This window comes from Battus philenor, unplaced genomic scaffold, assembly GCF_028537555.1.
Source record: "Battus philenor isolate CCGP_79_NKW_IND1 unplaced genomic scaffold, ilBatPhil1.0.hap1 SCAF_5, whole genome shotgun sequence".
Classification (NCBI taxonomy): Eukaryota; Metazoa; Arthropoda; class Insecta; order Lepidoptera; family Papilionidae; genus Battus; species Battus philenor.
The window spans coordinates 418523-438612 of record NW_027181715.1 but is presented as its reverse complement, the minus strand read 5'-3'; the positions used below and the strand labels follow the sequence as shown (position 1 = coordinate 438612).

General features: G+C 35.4%; 1 protein-coding gene across 3 annotated transcripts in view; it reads left to right on the top strand.

The window, feature by feature from the left end:
• Nucleotides 1–20090, top strand: part of LOC137929971 (ecdysone-induced protein 74EF-like) — a 188403-nt gene that overhangs the window by 130612 nt on the left and 37701 nt on the right. For all 3 annotated transcript variants that reach the window (XM_068773133.1, XM_068773132.1, XM_068773134.1), the window contains one exon: nt 15505–15630. In XM_068773133.1, the coding sequence (XP_068629234.1) occupies nt 15505–15630 (126 nt within the window). The remainder of the gene's footprint in view (nt 1–15504; nt 15631–20090) is intronic.

The following is a 20090-nucleotide window of genomic DNA, read 5'->3' as shown; positions in this document are numbered from 1 at the left end:
CGACCCGATGCGACTGGCAACACTGATTCACATGTTTTTTCTTCAAAACAACCTGCCATTTACACGTAAACCACATCGAAAATGTACGGGATTTATTGTCAATCAATGTATATTAAAACAGATTAATAAAAATCAATGGTTTCAGAAATAATAAATAACGTAATGATAATATAGTAAGTTAAAAACTTAATATAGTAAATTCATGTTTATTATCTGTCCCCGCAGACTTTTTACAGGCAGAAGATACTGGCTTGTCGCATTCCAATTTAAAAAAAAAAACAATTCAGAGAGATCACTTTGTGAAGGTTATTCGGAGGTAGGTGTAAAAGCCGTTAAAGATTTTACACCTAAAACTAATCATCTTTTATATCTATCCAATCGATTCGAAATTCAAAAATATGTAAACAAAGACATTTTCCACAGATCCATTAAGTAGATAGTTCGCTTTTAAAATTTACGAGCGGTAAAGCCAGACCCTCCGCGTCCTTACCTCTAATGGCACGGTGTGGAATTAATTAAACATATAATAAATAATTTTGGACACATGTTTCCGGGGTCAAATTCCTCGTCGAAGGTAATATTTGCGTTTATAAGGTTATTTCAATCTAATCAGATTTAAATCTCTCGATTGCGACAAATATAAATCGATGTCGTTATGTTGACGAATCGATATTTTCATAGTTAAAAATCATTGCTCTACATACGCTCATAGTTTCACAACCGCATAAAATTAAACTGAACCATTTTAACGACCTCGGAAGCAATACCTTCGTTCAGTAACATAATAGTATCTAAAATGAGAAGATCAGATCCAAAAACACCGCCGTAGCTCGAAGAATTGCTCATGTGAAATGGTAGTAGGTTGAGCACATCGCTCGTGCAAACGACGGCTGAGTTGGGATGACAAGCTTGCAGACATAGCATGGGTAGGCTTCCCATTAGATGGATCGTCGAAGTAGTCTGAGATGATGTTGGATACGGGTGTCTTGCAGGGCGATAGATATCTATAACGATAGTATGTTCGATACAATATCAATTTGTACATGTCGTGTTTGAGGGATTTTTTGTGATTATAGTAATATATATAGTGTGCAAACTTCCTGTTTACAACGCAAGCTTCATTTAGCCTCCGTGGGCATAGACAAAAAGTAAAAACATCTCGTTGTTTACGCGGCGGCCGTGGTCGGTCGCGGGCCGTCGAGGTTGCACGTAGACACGCCCGCCGCAAGGTGAGCGCCGAAAAACGTATTGCAGCCGCAGATACCGAGCTTTTGGGACATGACTAATAGACAATAGATTGCGCCATAGACTACTCCGTGGCTGAGATTGAAAAAAAATGGTTTTGACAGTGACAGTTGAAAAATTGTTCTAGAATAATTATTTAAATAGCGTAATACAGATTTGAGATATCGAATGAAAAAGCTTTGAGTTAAACTGTGACCTTTTTATAGAATTTCGATAAGGAAATAATAAATAATTTGTTGAATATATAAGAATTAATAGTTAAGAAGAGCAAAGTAATCGATTTTATAGTTGATGACGATTTGTATCGATTTTGTAATTTATTATCAGTATAAAGTTATGAAATCGATGAGCAGAGGTATTAATAAATACAATATAGATTCCACGCACTGAATCCAACAGTCAATTGATTTTAATATAAGTATAGTGCGACCTAAATCTAAAAGTCATAAACACCAACACTCCAAACGTACAAACGCAAAATCCGACTAAGAAACCCGGACGTGGTAGACCATTGTGGAGCGAATTTCTGTCTAGTGGCGCATAGCAATAGAGGCTATAATACCAGAAGTCCGTCGGACATGAAGTGAGCGGGAAATGAGAGTCGCATCTTGCCCTTCAAGCTCTGACCCACTTGCGTGCGCTTGCCCGCGCTGCGCGCCAAACGGAGAACCTATTTGCATCGGTGTACCTTAATTATCGTGTTTATTATTGTTCACTACGTATAAATATACCAAACCTCCACTATCAAATAAAATACAGTTTATTTATTCATATAGTTTTCCATTTTGGATCATTTATCTCTTGTGTATATAAAGAGAAACTTACGGATACGAATTTGATATGAGCTTGAATCAAAATAAGCTACGAATATATAAAAATTGCCCTTATACGAGAGCTCAGTTTTTATGTTCCCGTTTTAGGGCATGTCGTTCAACCATTATCATGGGTGGACAGGATCTTTATTTACATCATAATTTTTTCAAATAATTTTAATTTATTTCTTTACGCATCTATCGTCATACATCTCAATGTCTTTCATTCTTTCCTCTAATTTCATTCACAATATCACTCATTCCTTTCCATATTTACCTTTCAAACATAGTCTCACTTCCTTCGCCTTTCTTCCAGAATTCTACAATTTAAACGTTTATTATTTTTGTAATTCCTTTGACAATATACATATTCTTAATTCTTGTTTATTGTGTCATTACATAATAACATTTCTAATGTCACAGGTATTTTATTACTCTTGTTGATATTTTTAAATTTTGGTTCTTTTTTTTTCTGAGAGAAAGCTCACAGCAAACTCAATTAGTTTTATTTAATGTTAAATGTTATAAATTTCTTTAACATGGTTCTTATTGCAACAATTTTCAGGCTTTATTATCACGTAATAATTCTTTACAATGCAGTTGCTATTTATCAGGTTTGATAGATTTTTTAAACGCATTGCAATCCAGAGACGTTACGAAGAAGTTCATCGGAAATACGTACTTAGTTGCATATATCGATGCGAATATAGTAAAAAAATAGTTAAAATTAAGTTACGTGATACATCTCCCACTGTTGGGAGATAAGCTTGCTCAAAAACATCATGTGTGTGGGTGTCTAAAAATCCGATATATCCAGTACAAATCAGCGAATGTTATTTTTTGGATTTTTAGCGCATGCAAAAGCCCGTTTCACCGCTGGGTTTTTCTTCACAGTTTGAAAGAACTGAACATAGATAATTCCCACAGTATGGCTTTCAGGAGTCATATCTAAAATTATTGAACAGGCTGTGGCTACTGACTTCTACAATATCATTATAGTTAACTTCACGAGAGATTTCTTATAAATGTGAAATCTAAGACACGAGTATTTGTACGGTGGCGGTAAGAAATCGGCAACAGTCGGCGGTTTGCCAGCGATGAAGCAACACGAACACTCGGCCAATGGTGTATATCTCTTCATCGAAACTCAATGGACAGGATATTTCAAAAATGTACTCAGCTAAACGCAAAGAGGAAAAAGTATACGGAAAAACGTCGTGATTTACGCGCACACGATCGATATACGTGCTACTTTATTAATGTAATTTATCAAAGATATTTTTTCAAACTTGCCTGCGATATGAAGTTATAAATTACGAATATATCTGCTAAACAAACGAAAAATTACGATAAATATTTTATTATAATAATCATTTATTAAGACATATTGTTTTCTTTTTCGGATCTTAGATGTAAAATTATAACAGCCAGCTTCCGAAGTAACAGATAACCAAAAACTTTTGACAGCGGCCTCCACGTGAGTCACGCCGGCCGTTACGCAAGTCTGCGGAGCCCAAAACGCATTTGCATAAACAAACTTCGACGCCTCTATTTCCGTTTAATTTAATAAAAATAGCAGCATCACTGCTAATAGCAGCGCTATTAACACATTTATAATGTGGCTTCTGTATTCAGTATATTGAAAAAAATATAACTTTAATGATATTTAATAAAAACAATTCTTCTAAATTTAAAATCATATCACATTTTTGGAGACATTTAATGAAATAAAAACACAGGATAGTTTTAATAGAAATCAAATTTATCTAACAAAATTAATAACAAATTATCAATTAATACAGCATACAAGTAAATAAACAAATTAGCAATTATGCTAATAATTCGCAGTGATTCCTCTGATTGCAGTCTGTTGCTAGTCCGCAAGATAAACGTGTTATCGACGTAATAACACCGGTTTCCATTTTTCTCTCGTTTCCCGCGCGGAGAAAGTTCGCGCGCTTTTCCGTCGCCATCTTTAATCGCCGCCATCCACTCGTGACATTACGTCGTCCGTAGATCTATATCGAACCCGATTTTAATTATCGATTCAAATGATCATCGAGATAATTTATTGCAAATTTAAAAATTTAATTCTTAATTAATAATATACAATGATAAGTAATTTTGCAATAGTAATGTCTGATGTTAAAAAAAACTCGTAAGACATTTCTTACGTTTAATGCGCCGTGAATACGTTAGAATATTATCCGGGAAATGTGGGTGACTCAGCTAGCTTGGAAAATCGTTTATAAACACTCAGCGTCTAAACAGGTGGGAGGGAAATCCGACTGGATTGGCATATCCGTCGAGCAATGCTGAAAAACGAAAATTTTAATCTGTGCTATGTTTCAATGGTTATTTTTTATCTGTGCAATTAGTCACGTTCGAAATAAATACGTTACAGATGATACAATAATTTAAGTTAAATTATAATTTATTAACTAAATTATATTTTAAAAATTTATTTCTTTTACCTAACAATTCTAAATTCAAAATATAAATATAACATAATGGCATATGGCGAATAAAAAAAATTATATTTGAAAATGGTTACTGAATGAAAACGACGGTTGCGCATGCGATGTTTCGAATATACAGCGTGATCGGAAGCCTAATGTGCTTGCCAAGGTCCGATATGTAAGTAGGTCTTATTTACCATCCCAATTACAATACCACTAAACTCCGAGCATGACCTTATCGAAGCAAATCATTAACCAATAGACCAGGGGCTAAATATGTATTACTTTAATCGATTCAGAAAATTACCTTAGATTATTTTTAATATCTAGTATCTAAAACCATATAGGCACAATTACCTATGGAAGATGAATATTTAAATATGATTTCTGGTTTAGTAAAGATTATTTTAATACTTTGGATTATATTAAATGTCTCTTAATCATTTGTCCGGTTTCGTTCTCAATTATAGAATCCATGATTAAGTCTTCCCGCCGCGATTTAATGCGTTAATATGCTTATTATGTATCAATACCATCAATAACAAGATGAACTATTATAAACAGATCCCTACAGCTTACTAACTGCCTCGCCAACTGAGGTCCAGCTCTACCGGTTGTTAGGTTTAAATAGCTATCGCTTCCCGGATGTATGAGCTGACGTCAGAAATCTCCGCTTGATTTCCCGAAACGGACGCTCACAGCGTGTCAATCTAAAACAAAGCTTGCGTTGATAATTATAGAGAACGAATTGGACTGACCGTTGACGTCCTTATAATTCGACCGTTTTATAACCGGTTTGTCGAAAATGGCGCTGCGATCTTCCTGCAAGGAGCCCGCGGCGGCCGATGAAGGACCAATATAACATTTTTACGTCGTTTTGTGTTCGAGGATATTTTTAACATTGAGATAATGCCAAGAAATCGAGGATATAGGCGACACCGAAAGTCTACACCGTCAGAAAAACAAGTTAATCTTCGGTAATCGCATCTCGGGACGCACGTTGCTTCTGACTGTACTTATCAAATTTATACGTCCTTTATCTTGCTTTATGTCGATGTTTGAATAAAAAAAAACATGTCTTGTCTCTCGATTGCATTCAGAAATAACTGTAGCATGACTAGCGAAACTAAACCCGAGGTATTTTATAAATTGACAATGAGTGTTAGAGTAAAAACATACGGGATTAATCACGGGTCCCTGTAAATAACGTTGTTATTATGGCGAGTAACAATAAGATAGCGGAATACGTTGCGCAGCCGCCTGTGCCGCGGTTTTCCTCGACACACGCGCTTAGCTGTTCCGATGAACGTGTTATAAAAATATCGCAATTCGCTTTTATTTTTAATTTACACGTAAACTAAGAAAAACATTTTATTTTAAAAATACTACACCACTACTTCAAAGATTCTTTATTTAAAAAAAAAAAACTAAACTAAAAATAGTCATGCTAAATAGCACAGACTGTTTTTCGGTATGTCATTATAAAAATGGTATATTTTTAAAATTAACTGCACATTTTTTATAAACATGCAAAATCATTAAAGACTTTAATCTAACACCAATTTTATAATTTACACTTAATTCTAAAATTACAATTGAATAATAAGAAATCACGCAAGATATTTCGTGTTCGTGTGTGAAATATTAATGAGAGAATTTAATTATTTGATGATTAAACTCTGCCAGGGAGTACCAGCCCGTCGCAATGACGCAGTACAACGTGACGAGGACTTATATATATCGGACCATAGATTCGTCCGATACTTCCTCCATTAGCCGTGCCTTATGTGTCGCTCGCAAAAACTTACCGCCATTCATTTACTTTTTTTTTTCGTCTTCGCATTAGCAGCCTTTAAAATCAGGTTCTGGCAACTGGCAGCACTGAACGCGCTAACGAACTGATAAAATATCAAATAAAAAACTGGATATTGTGAAAAAAAAACTTGAATATTATTCTGTTTCGGTGGACGATTTTTAAATGTTATTTTCGTGTGTTTACCTGCATTATTTAAATCACAGATGTGTTATTTAAAAATGAGGTGAAATTCCATGTTACTAGTAATCAAAGTCTCGTACAATTGTCACAAACATATTGGGCATATGACAATTGTCATTTTGCCAATATTGTTCCATCAAACATATATTTTGACATTGTGGTAAATACAAACCGAAAATTTAATTATTCCACTTTAGTTACCGTATTATTGTCTTGTTTCAAAATCATTTATTTTTACACTATACGTTTCAGTAGATATTTAATAAAATAGCGAAAATAAAGAAATTTGCTTATCTGTCAATCAGAGAAGTTAAAAATTCTCTGCCAATTCTCACCGACGTTTTCTTCGTTCGAAATCTAATTGTTTCCTGTCATAGAACAGAAGCTGGCTTCGACATGCGGCTACATGTCTTTACGCTCGGATTAAAAATGTAGAGCACAGCTAAAATCGTTTCACGTAGAAATGTGTTTTTTAAATCAAATTATTTCTCTGCGCTTCTCAGAAATAAATTAGTGCGACGGTTTCACGCCTAATTTTTTAGAATGTTCACAGATAACACAAACAGGAAAGAGCATAGATAGTCGGTGTATAATTGTTTATTGTGCATATTCATTTGCAAAAATTATTACTTTGAACAAAGTAGCTCTTTGATATGGAAACACTGTTATTGAATCATTCAGATGACGTTGTGCCGTTTGAAAAAAGAAAAATATATATTTATTTAATATATATTTAATTAAGGGTAGTAGTAGATGGCGACAAAAAAAAGCACACAAGAAGAAATATGTATGTATTTAATTATCTAAGGGTAGTGGGCAGAAGGCCTGGTCTAATTTTACACCGCAGTTCGGTACTCCCCTGATGGTGGTGGTAGCCAGCCGCACGATCTCCCAGGACTGGTCAGACGGCTGCAAGTCGAGAGCAGGGAGCGCCGGTAGGTTGCAGTATGTGTCGGTTCCGGTGCACGGTGATATAATTTCAACAGTGTAAAACTTGCAGTGTAAAACTTGCAGTGTAAAACTTGCAGTGTAAAACTTGCAGTGTAAAACTTGCAGTCTAAAACTTGCAATGTAAAACTTGTAGTATAAACTTTGCAGTGTAAATCTCGCACCTGTGAATAAATGTCACAGTTATGATATACATATATAAATATGTGTACAATTTGCTCCGCTGACAGTAAACCCGGAGATGGCTTGCGATGATGGAAGGGCAGAAACCGAAAGCAGTTGATGTGATTGTTTACTGTCAGAACGGAGTTACAAAATGTAAAGCATGTAAAACAAAAATAGAAGAGATAAATAAATAAACAAATTGAAAATTAATAATGAATACATAATGATGGAACTATGGACACAGACAAAATGTTGAGCTCTAACTTATAGATAAATGCTACTTAATAAAGATGTCTTCATAATATTTGTTCAACACTTACCCCTTGGGGTGCGAGACGATGTAAAGGTTGTGGCGTTAACTAAATGATGCCCGGAGAATGAATAGGATCAAGGCGTGAATTTATAACGTAAATTCTTATTGGCCCCGGCGCGTATGAAGACACATAGCTGGTGAACGCAACCGACACAAAGATTGTGCGTCGGTGCGTGAGACGACACCTAGCTAGTGAACGCGACCGAGGCCTCGATCCTTCTCCTGGCAAATGTGAACTGCTGTCGCTGGTGCGCGGGCGCATAGGAATTTTTGTTATAAAAACAAAGATCCGTTAAACCAATAGCACGCTCCCACGACCCCACGCCACTTGAGATACAAGGTTACCCGCTAAGGGTTGAACAATTTTTTGCTGTATTGCGATTTATGAGACGTTTCTCGTGATTATATTTTTTTGGTTAAAATTTTAACTAAGATTTATGGGACGTTAACTTGCAACGTTACATTACCCCGCGCGTCACCGAAGGATTTTATTTCATTTAAAGGAAATAAAATCCGAACTTATTGATAACAATTTCATTTTTATCCTTTTAAACTCATTCTTTCATACTTCTCGCAAACAAACTAGCAATAGTAATCATTATAAGGATTACTAACGCGACCAAACAATTATGAAGGTTATAGATTCATTCTAATAACCCAAACGAAATATTACGCGGTTAATGGTAATGCTTTAGTTTATGTTATGTCGCATTATGTTTGTTATTTATTCAAACCTATTATTTTTAAATCCTTTATGTTCCAACATTTTTACCGGCCAATACTTCTAATACATAAGAGAGAATTATTTTTAATTATACATTTTATTTAAAGAATCAAAAATAACGTATGTCTTAACAAGCACGTCTTCTACGCTATCGGAATCGTCCGAAATTTGATTGACTCTATTAGTATAAAACATCCCCAGAAGGAAAAAGAGGACCCAGTGTAGCGATTTGTTTACGTAAGTTGTTAACAATAGCGCCATGTTTAACCTACTTTTATAAATTGGTAAAGAGAGAAAGAAGAAAAAATTAAATGCACCACAATAAGGAACGTGTTGAACAAGTATTCTACTTAATCTACTCCGTTCTGTTACAAATTCACTAACGAACGTTATGGTTGCTAGTATAAGAATTAAAAAAAATAACACAAAAAAATATGAAAATGATGCGTATAACTGCAACTAATGTGTACGGTCCTAGGAAAAAATAGCAGAAGCAAAAAAAGTTACAACATAAGAACAAAATGTATGTTAAACTAAACAAAAACTTTTTTAAGTGAAGGATGTACACTTCAGTTGCTGGCAGTAAAAAAGGCAAAAATAACGTTTTACAAAATTAATTAAATAAAAAAACAATCACATAACTACACTACAATGCAAAATCAGACCTTTTAATACCACGTTAAGGGCGCCAGTGTGCCGGTTGAAAAAAAGAAAAGTATTTATTTAAATGGGTAGTTGGCAGTAAAAAGGCAGACAAAGAAAAATACATATGTATTTAATTATCTAAGGGTAGTGGGCAGAAGGCCTGGTCTAATTTTGCACCGCAGTTCGGTACTCCCCTGATGGTGGTGGTAGGCAGCTGCACGGTGATATAATTTCAACAGTGTAAAACTTGCAGTGTAAAACTTGCAGTGTAAAACTTGCAGTGTAAAACTTGCAGTGTAAAACTTGCAGTCTAAAACTTGCAATGTAAAACTTGTAGTATAAACTTTGCAGTGTAAATCTCGCACCTGTGAATAAATGTCACAGTTATGATATACATATATAAATATGTGTACAATTTGCTCCGCTGACAGTAAACCCGGAGATGGCTTGCGATGATGGAAGGGCAGAAACCGAAAGCAGTTGATGTGATTGTTTACTGTCAGAACGGAGTTACAAAATGTAAAGCATGTAAAACAAAAATAGAAGAGATAAATAAATAAACAAATTGAAAATTAATAATGAATACATAATGATGGAACTATGGACACAGACAAAATGTTGAGCTCTAACTTATAGATAAATGCTACTTAATAAAGATGTCTTCATAATATTTGTTCAACACTTACCCCTTGGGGTGCGAGACGATGTAAAGGTTGTGGCGTTAACTAAATGATGCCCGGAGAATGAATAGGATCAAGGCGTGAATTTATAACGTAAATTCTTATTGGCCCCGGCGCGTATGAAGACACATAGCTGGTGAACGCAACCGACACAAAGATTGTGCGTCGGTGCGTGAGACGACACCTAGCTAGTGAACGCGACCGAGGCCTCGATCCTTCTCCTGGCAAATGTGAACTGCTGTCGCTGGTGCGCGGGCGCATAGGAATTTTTGTTATAAAAACAAAGATCCGTTAAACCAATAGCACGCTCCCACGACCCCACGCCACTTGAGATACAAGGTTACCCGCTAAGGGTTGAACAATTTTTTGCTGTATTGCGATTTATGAGACGTTTCTCGTGATTATATTTTTTTGGTTAAAATTTTAACTAAGATTTATGGGACGTTAACTTGCAACGTTACAACGTTTATATGCTTTATTTTAAGATGGGATTGAAATTCGTCAAAGATTGGGGAATCTTATTTTTAGCATTAGGAATAATGAACTCATTTTTCTTCACATTTACCTATTTGATATCTAGCTTATGATTATTTTTATGTATGAACAATGGAATCGAAAATAGATATTTTCAAAAGTTAAAAATTGGGTAACTCTTTGATTAAAGTCTTCTAAGTAAAATATAAGTCACTGTAAATCAAATTATAAAGTATTTAAGTAGACATCCGACCCTTCAAAACACAATGAGATTATGTTAGAACATTACTTTGAACAGTGGCCGAACAAGAGTCCCACAATCGTCATTTAAACCCGATTGAAGACACAAATGTGGAGTCTTATTGTTTGATCATGATTGTAGATAAATGCTACCCCTGATAAATAGCACCTTCGAGTTATATTTATGGTAATTTGTACCATATCACACATAGTCTCGATTGACCCATGGAGTTGATAATCGATCTCTGTATTTTGCCTTCTGTATAAGTGACGCACAGTAGAAAGATACTGGATGCAGGCCGCTTGCAATCGGTTATAAAGAAAACCTTTGGAGAGTACAATATCCAGTGTAGACAGCTTATATTTGAAATGATGACGGTAACAAGCAGCTTACATAAACACTGCTTGATTATGCTTCAAGACCATGCACTGTAAATTTTTAATACTTACGTGTAACGTATGGCCAAAGCCAGTCACGTCGTTTTCTAGTATAGAAAAGCTTCTCGGAACTGTAGTACTTTAAATAGTTTAAATAAGGAATAAAATATTTCGTTATCCTTATCGCACCATCGGGTCAGACGCGATATCGAGGAAAGTCGAAAAAAAAAACCTCTAATTCGAACGTCGACCCGCGCTCGTGGCACGCCATTTCAGTACTTTACAAGCTGAAATAATGCAGCGAGGATATTGGTGGAGTGGAGAGGTAGGGGGTAGCGTGCATTCACCTACCCACCCCTCGCTGCTCGCCCGGTGGCTTATGCAACTTAGTTAATATTTCACTGAAGCAGGAAAGTGAAAGTTGTTCCAGTCGCTTTGCCAGAGTTCACGACGACTGCCTCCGTGCATGCAGGGGCGGGTGTGTTTTGACTCTTTGTATCATCCCTCTTTTGGTTAGACCCGCCTTTTTAGATAAGACGAGGGCATTGACTTAACAGTTCTGCTTATAATAAACATTTTGTCATGTATCCTGTTCCAAATCTACACTATTCAAAATAGCTGCAGCGTCTTGAAACTAAAGTACTGTATACCACGAAAATTCAACACGAGATATAACTAACACTTCTAGTAATACAAAACATGATGTATTTACCGTTAGATTTCGCAGAGGAAATATGGCTTTGGATTTCTACTCACTGTACAGTACAGTCTTATATCTGAATCGCACTTTGTACTTTAATTATATAGGATTGCTACTGCTCGCAAATATGTTTCCAGAGGATGGGCAGCAGTGTCCTTTGCGTACTATAATACAACATTGCGATCGCCAATTCGCCTGCCAAGCGTGGCGATTATGGTATTACCCCATAGATATCTTCTATCTTGAAGAAGACCCATGCTTTGCAGTGGGCTTCTTTGAACTGAAACGATGGATCGAGACATAATATCTTGTAGTAATTGTGTATCAGTGAAATCATACTTTATTTTTTTAATTTAATGTAATATATGACGAATAGTTCATTCCAATTATATAGTAATATTGTGAATCTTGTTCACACTTTGTTCTTTTAAATAAATAAATAATTGTCTCATATGTACAAAGAATACCTCTTTTGACTTGATGACACAAAACAAGAACATAAGTAAGCTCTCAAATAAAATAGAACAAAGAACCATTTGTAAGGAACAATAGAATTAATCTTATATTTTATAAGGACAGGGCAGATTTATGTATCTAAAGTTTTCGCTGAGGTCCAGCCGGAAGCGTCCTTTGTCTACCTGGGACCTCGGAATAAGTCGATCGACCCAAATTTAGTGCTTATTGATTGTAAGTCCACCTACTGCCCCCACACCACGGCGAGGCCTTGTAAGTATGAAGGAACTAATAGAAACAACACGCAGGCCTGCCGAACAAAAGTCTTTGTGCTGACGTCTTCGATCTAATAGTTTTCGCTTAGGCATAGAAACTGTATTACTTGGCAACATTTGCGTCCGGTTCGGATGTTTCAACACCGAGTAATAAAAAAAAAATTGCCCAACCAAAATTAGAACAGAAGTTTTATAATAACCTTTATAAGGCATTTAATAAAAAAATATAAACAAAAAGGTAGTTTTGATACCTAAAACAAGCTAAACTTTTTTTTTTAAAACTATCACATCGATTATATGTTATTTTTGAATCGATTGTGTAGTAACAAAACCTATTTACCGCTAAACAGTAGTAAATACTCGCTATAGTTTGAGCGCGTCAAGATATACAAGATGAATAAATAGCACATTTCTCATCAAGTATCTTCAAAACTTTTGCAACTATTTTTAATTATTCTGTATCAAGTGACAGCTCTGAAATATGATACATTAATTTATTGTTTCTATTGGAACGCAACAAGTCAATAACTTAAGACAGTATAATATTTGCAGGTACAGGTAGTAAACGATAGTTAATTTTAATATAATAAATTATAATTACGTCAATTATAGTTCCTGCAAAATAGATTTTTGGATAGGTTGTACCATACATTAGTTGAAAGCAAATTAGCTATGGACTCATATCTTTAAAGCTATTACATCTATAACTAATCATCCTGTATATTCGGTTTAAAAAATCATGTTCTAAATTCCAAAAGTTGCAACAGTTTAAACTGAAGCACATTCATGAACGGGTGCACTGCCCTCGACAACCCAATAGAAACAGAGTGCTGAAAACTATTTGACGCGTGGATTCGTATATCTGTGGCTATGCACTCTACCGGTCGATGACCCCTGAAACTGTATCTCCTTCCTTCTTCCCACTGAATAATTCATTGCAATGCAGGATCTAATCCACTTTGCACCAGCTCCTCTCACCGACTTGCATTTATTGAAATTCGTTTCAATTCACCCTCCGCATAGCCCTCATCGTGAAAGAGAAAAAGGCGGGAAACGACATATTGCTTATGGCAAATTGTTTTTTTATTTCTTTCAGTAGTTATCTGTGGCCAGTTTCGAATGTATTTTATTTTTTGTTCAACTCGTGGAATAATTGAATACGATTAAAATCGATTTGACATTTCTTAGATAATTATTACCGGAAATATGCCGATAAATATTAATGCGACGGTATCTAATTTAAATAGAATGGAATGAAATTATAAAAAAAAACATGTTTATGCTTTTTATCTTTGCCTTCCTTCACTTCGGCAAAAGCAAGGAGTAACTCTTTAAATTTTAATACGTTATTCTAAGTAATTTAATACAATTTTTTGTATTAAATTACTAAGAATACACTTTTATTTTATAAATATCGTAAAGATCCACGTGATCTCACACTAAACGCGGTGGAGTTAGAACACATCGCGTTGGCAGGGGGTCCCGTGGAAGCGGGTCCAGACGCGCGCCTCCCACGTGTGGCCGCGCCGTAAAAAGTTCACATTTCGTCTAGACGTTTCGACCTAGCAGACGAGAGGGAGGGCGTTTCCCCGTCCCGTTCTATGCGTCAAACATGCGCAGTGATGGGGGAGACAACAGGTGGGCCGTGGGAGGGAGGCCGCGGGAGGGGGCCGCTGGGGGTGGGTGCGGTCGAGCCCAAGGTCGGCGCACGGAAGCGTCTGGCTCGGATGTATCAAGATTATACATTATTGATCTACGCGTAATACCCTCGTTAAAGCCTGGTGACATTTTTACGCGTTTTTTGGGGCCGATTTGGATCACGTGAGTCGGCCCGAATTCCTATATAATCACCGATTGTTATCCGGTATCGATCTATCATCACGTGTTCGACTTCACCTTCGTCACATGTAACATCGGAATGATTTAAAACTGTCGTAATAGTCGACTATCTTATATTGATCAAAACATCAAACAACAACATAAAACAAAGAACTTTTTTGCTATCACAAAATTATTACTGTGATTATCCGTCATCTTTTACTTGATTGCCTAAACATTTTTGAATGTGATACGAGTGAAACTAAACTATATTCCCACGTACCCTTCCGCAAGAAAATCCATTGTAAACTGATGTTAAAATATAATTAGTGCGTAATAATCTTGGCATGGTAACGAGATATCTAGTTTACAACGTCTAAATAGGTCAGAAACAGGCCGCCTGACTCCGGCGCCCCGGGGGATGCTGTAAATACAGAAGTCTGTTACCAAAGTAATTCCTTAGACTTTAGTTACGTTGCCGAACCGTTGAAATAGGTCTTTGAAGTCTGTAATATCATAGCTGACGTTTGGAGGCAAGGCCTGCCGGCGTCCGAGTTCCAGCAACTCTGTGAACTAAGTTTTAGGTAAAACTGTTGCTTGAAGTCGAAGCTTTCGTGAAAATTATTTAGTCTAATTCAATTTGACAGTTACGCGTCGGGAACGATCTCTTTGTGTAGACCCCGAAATGGATTATAGGGTTTATAACTTTTTAAATTTAATTTCGTCAATGCGGTGCGATAACAGGCTTGTCGGAATTTTTTCTCTGTGCATTGTTCATTGTCATTGTTTATTAGAATTATTTGTTAAACCCATACACGTGTGACCGCTGCGTTTACGTGGTTTTCTTAAAATTTTATTTAGATGTAAATCAAAGATGCCTTCTCACAATTCTTAATGCTTTAATATTTGTTCATAAATATAAATACACGATTTTGAATTTAGGTAATTTAAATTAAACATTTTGATAGAAACCAAAATCAGATCGTACTCAACTTTACGCTACAAGAGTTCCAAACGCATCTTGATCTAAAAACTCGCAACAAACTCAATCAGGTTTTTTTTAACTCTTTTACAAGAGCACACCGTTCCTTTGCCCTTCTAGTTCTAGTGAATGCCTCTTTTTATATTAGGTTAATAGATAAGCACTAAATATATGCTGATTAAATATTTTTGTCGCAGTGGACGCAGAACCAGGCGCGCTAGCGCTCGGAGCCCGGGGCTCCCTCGGCAGAGCGCTGCTACACGGGCTCCTCGCCCCAGCGCCAGCGCCACGCCACCACCACCTCTATACCGCACCCAACACCGGTGAGTACCAATACAAACTCTAACCACTAATTAATAAAAATTATGATGACACTGACGCAATTCCGTACAACGCTTTATTTAAATTTAAAATTCGAATTCGATTGTTGACGTTAAATTGAATCTATCTATTCGAATGGAATGCCTCTAATCTAAGAAAAACAGGCGAAAAAAACAGAACCAGTCATAAACGCCGAAACATCGAAATATCATAAAGTGCATATAACCAAATATCCGTGTGACCGCGACAATATAACATGACTGTAATAAAAAACGATATTTAAAACCTTGAGGCTCATTGCAACGGTGTTTGCGGTGTGGAAATCCTGTGGTGTTCACTAAAACAACCGCGTTACACTGAAAACCTTAATCCAGGTAAATAACAATCGGCGGAGCCCGCCAAAACTCATCAATTCCCGCCATTTGCGTTACAGAAAAAAAAAAAACAAAGTGACAGCTTACAGCCAGCACCGCAATAAACTGTCTCAATTCATGCGTTATTGGTTTTTTTGCAACAATAAAAGTTTCTTGTTTTATCGTTAATTAAAAGAATAATTTAGAGACGAATTTGTATTTATATTTATTGACTACAGATTTATTTCAATACTCATTTACTCTGTATTCAACTCTTATTTATCTCTTATAACTTGCTCCCTTTTAAATAGGTTATAAGATTATTTTATACACGTGACAATTGCAATAAAAAAGTAATGTAGCAGTTTTTAATAGAATTAAATTAAAATATTTTAAACCACTTTATATTTATGTTAATGAATTCGTTTGTATGTATAAAATTATATGTATGATTCGGACAAACGTTTAAGTTATTGACGTTATTATTTTTATCTGTTAAAAAAGACAGTTTCGGGGGACAGTACCGTCTGGCCGGAGCCATAAACGACTAAATTGCTTTTATCGGCGTCGGCCGTGACGTGGTTAGAACTCTAGTTTTATCTAAATGATGCCTGGACCTAGGTCGATTGTGCGCAAGCCATCGACACTCTACTTATCATGTATTAACTCCTTTATAGCCTGTATTACTAATTTATTTATTTTGTAGTTGTTATGTTTTTACCTTGGATAAATTCCTAATCAGACATAAAACTTCACTCAGAGAAAGGAATTGATTTTGGTTTGTTGTACATCACAAGCTAACAAGCTATCTACCGATATTAAATAAAATTAAATCAACAACCCTATTAATTGACCACTAAACATCCACAGTTCTATTTAGATATGAAGATGATATTTGAATATAAGATGTCGTACCTAGATTAATAATAATATGTTTAAACCTATTATTCTAATAATAATCGGCAAATAAGTATCTCGTAAGGTTCATTTCACAGTGTTTCGGAACGAAAATCATACAATGGTTATTTCTAAACTGTACCAATTTGTACACATTAACAACGCTAAACGCAGCGCCCGACTTTCCCTGTGATATGAAATATTCATAAAGAGCAAAGAGGAAGCTCGCAATCGATAGACCCATCAGCTGATCCGCCCAATGTCACGACCGCCGCCACGCGGCCGCCCGCCCTACTCCCCCCCACGCGCACACCAAAACAACCCTCACGCAAACACATGCGAGTATTCACAAACGCACACAAACAAACATATTGCGTAACCACTCGGAAATACTGTGACGGTTCCGATGTAGTAATGAAGTCCCTTTGTGTCCTTTAAGGGCTGTTACATGCCTTTAACAGTTGCGATAAAATGTTATTTGTTTACACGCATTCATATTCATTTTAATGTTAAACTTTTTACAGAATTATTTATATTACAAATTGAATATTACCTTATAATGTTAGCTTCTGCATGAATATAATTTTAGTAAGATTTAATTTTTCCTCATTGATATTTTAAAGGCCAAATAAACAAAACATAAGCAACTATTTTTATTCTTAAAAGAAGTTTCACAATGAGGGCGGTGTAACACGGCATATTTCTAACGAACCTCCACCGTTTTACGTGGAATTACCTCGTATTTGGTATTTCCGAACTTTGATAGGCTCGTACATAAAAGTATTAATAATAAATACAAAAGAAACAACATTTAAGGCCTTATTTATAAATTTTATTAGTCCTTAACACAAATATATACGAAAAACATATTATACAGTTAAATTTATAATCTATGGTTCATTTAAAATACACAACATTTTTCTTTAAACTTATTACTATAGAACAACGTTGTTTAGTTTTTATTATTTAAATATATAAACTAACAAACAAAAAGATAGTACTAAAACAATAAATATTTATTTTATATCCACTTAATTAATTTTTTTATTATTAATCATTTATATAGAAAACAAAGTATCTTACAATTACAGTTAGGTAAAATTTATTAATCGTGAATGTCAAAAAAATAGATAAATGTTCTTGTATAAACTTGTAATATTACATATGTATTCCATTATTAAAATTCAGCTCAGGAATCTGGGTCATATCTGTAATGATGTAATTAATATTCCGGCATCAACGCACAGAGCACCCTGTATGCTGAGATACAACAGTTTCAAGTGTCTCCCATATTAGGCCAGTCTAGACTCTTTGGACAACTTCACTTGCTATAACTTAAGTTATCTATTTTAATGTGTGTAGTATTAGTGTTAATATCTTCTTTTATCAGTCCTAACTTCTCATGTAAGTAATATAACGATATTGTCTAATCACCGCGTCTCTTCTTCTGTGAGTTTTAACTCATCATTCTCTTCTATTTCATCTTTTAACTTCTACAAAAGGTACATCTGGAATAGCGAACTTGATATGTCCACCGCACGCGTATATATACTGGCTTTGTTTTTGGGTATTATATTTCTAATTCTAAATATCGTTTTGACAAATACAGTGAACCCATTCTGTTAGCCCAGGTGTCGTCAAATGTGCAATCTCATCTCGCATTCGACAGCAGACACCCCCTCTCCCTGAAACCCCGAGGGCGTGGGCGACTGACCCTTCTTGCACAATAACGCATTGTATTCATTAATAACAGCAATTCGAAAAGGATTCTAATTTAGCCTTTTGTCCATAAGTCATTGATATATGAAACTGTTGCACCCTTTTATTTACAATACGAACTTTTGTGCCTCCATATATTTATTCCATTTATTTTGCAATCTTATTTATATGGTTACAGTATTTAAAATCGCACTTAATTGGTTATATTAGAATTAATTAGAAAGTCATGATTACAGTGACCAGTAGAAGTATACCTTTCAGAAAAACCGAATGTGTTTTTAGTCAATTTTATAATTAAATACCTCACCTATTACATAATGGATCTATAACTTATCGCCAAAAAAGAAATGTAATATATTAAATGAAGTTAATCAAAGAGAAGTGTTATCTATATTAAAAATTGAAACCAAGATGGTCTGTTGCTTTACGAATTCCGGTTTATTTAATAAATTATATCTTATTGTGATTATACGTAATATAATATCCCGCGTTCGACTCTCTGATTAGAGATACATTGGCATTGTCCAAGTTATGATTATGCCGGTAATCTCTTTGCCAACTAAATAAATCTTGATACGGGTGACGGACAAGGAAGAGATCGAAATTTCGCTTTGATGACGGAGTAAAGTTTTTTTTTTTTTAATTTTAATTTTTATGAAGTAAACACACACAACGCCCAACTGAAAAAATTTCAAGTTATTCGCAGATCAGGTTGCGCTTTCTAATCCTTGTAGATTTATTATAAAATGAAAGATTTCATTAAAGCAGACTATTTGGTTTAAATTTCTATAAAAATATCAATTTAATGTAATCACTATAAATGTCCTGAAGAGGATAATGGTTTAAATAAATAAATAGCGCGCGCTTAATGCTATAAAGCTGTATAAGCTATATAGGCTAATAGCGCCCAACATTTGAATATAGCATTCGAGAAACTGCACGTATAAGATTTTAATCAAGGATGCTCCTGGAAATTATTGGATAAAGGGGGGGAAACGGACCTTACCATGACCTGTAAATTTCCTCAATGCTTAACTTTTTATGTAAAATATTTTGTAAAGTAACTTTTACTGGTCGAGAACTCTCGTAGAGTTAAAACACTAGATATTCGGACAGGCACTGTAATGTGGTTTGGTGTGTTATATTTCGGAGTTAGTGGAATGGATGTAACAGTGGAACCTTTTAGTCCAGCCTATTAATACATAGATGTTATGTACATTACACACTGCATTACAGTTGGGCTGTGACCGAGAGGGTTGCTATTATAGGATTATGGATAGTGTGACGCAACGACAACGACACACACAACGTGCGGATGCTGGACTCAATCCTATGCAAACAATAGAACGGCAGATGTATTGCATTACGCACATTTCACCCGAATCCTTTCCCCGTTTTTGTGCAAAAATGGGTTACGTTGCACCTTGCTGTCGCGCACAATGGCCGCTAATCTGCGCTATATCATGCCGACTCTAGGGTTGTCGACACGTCAT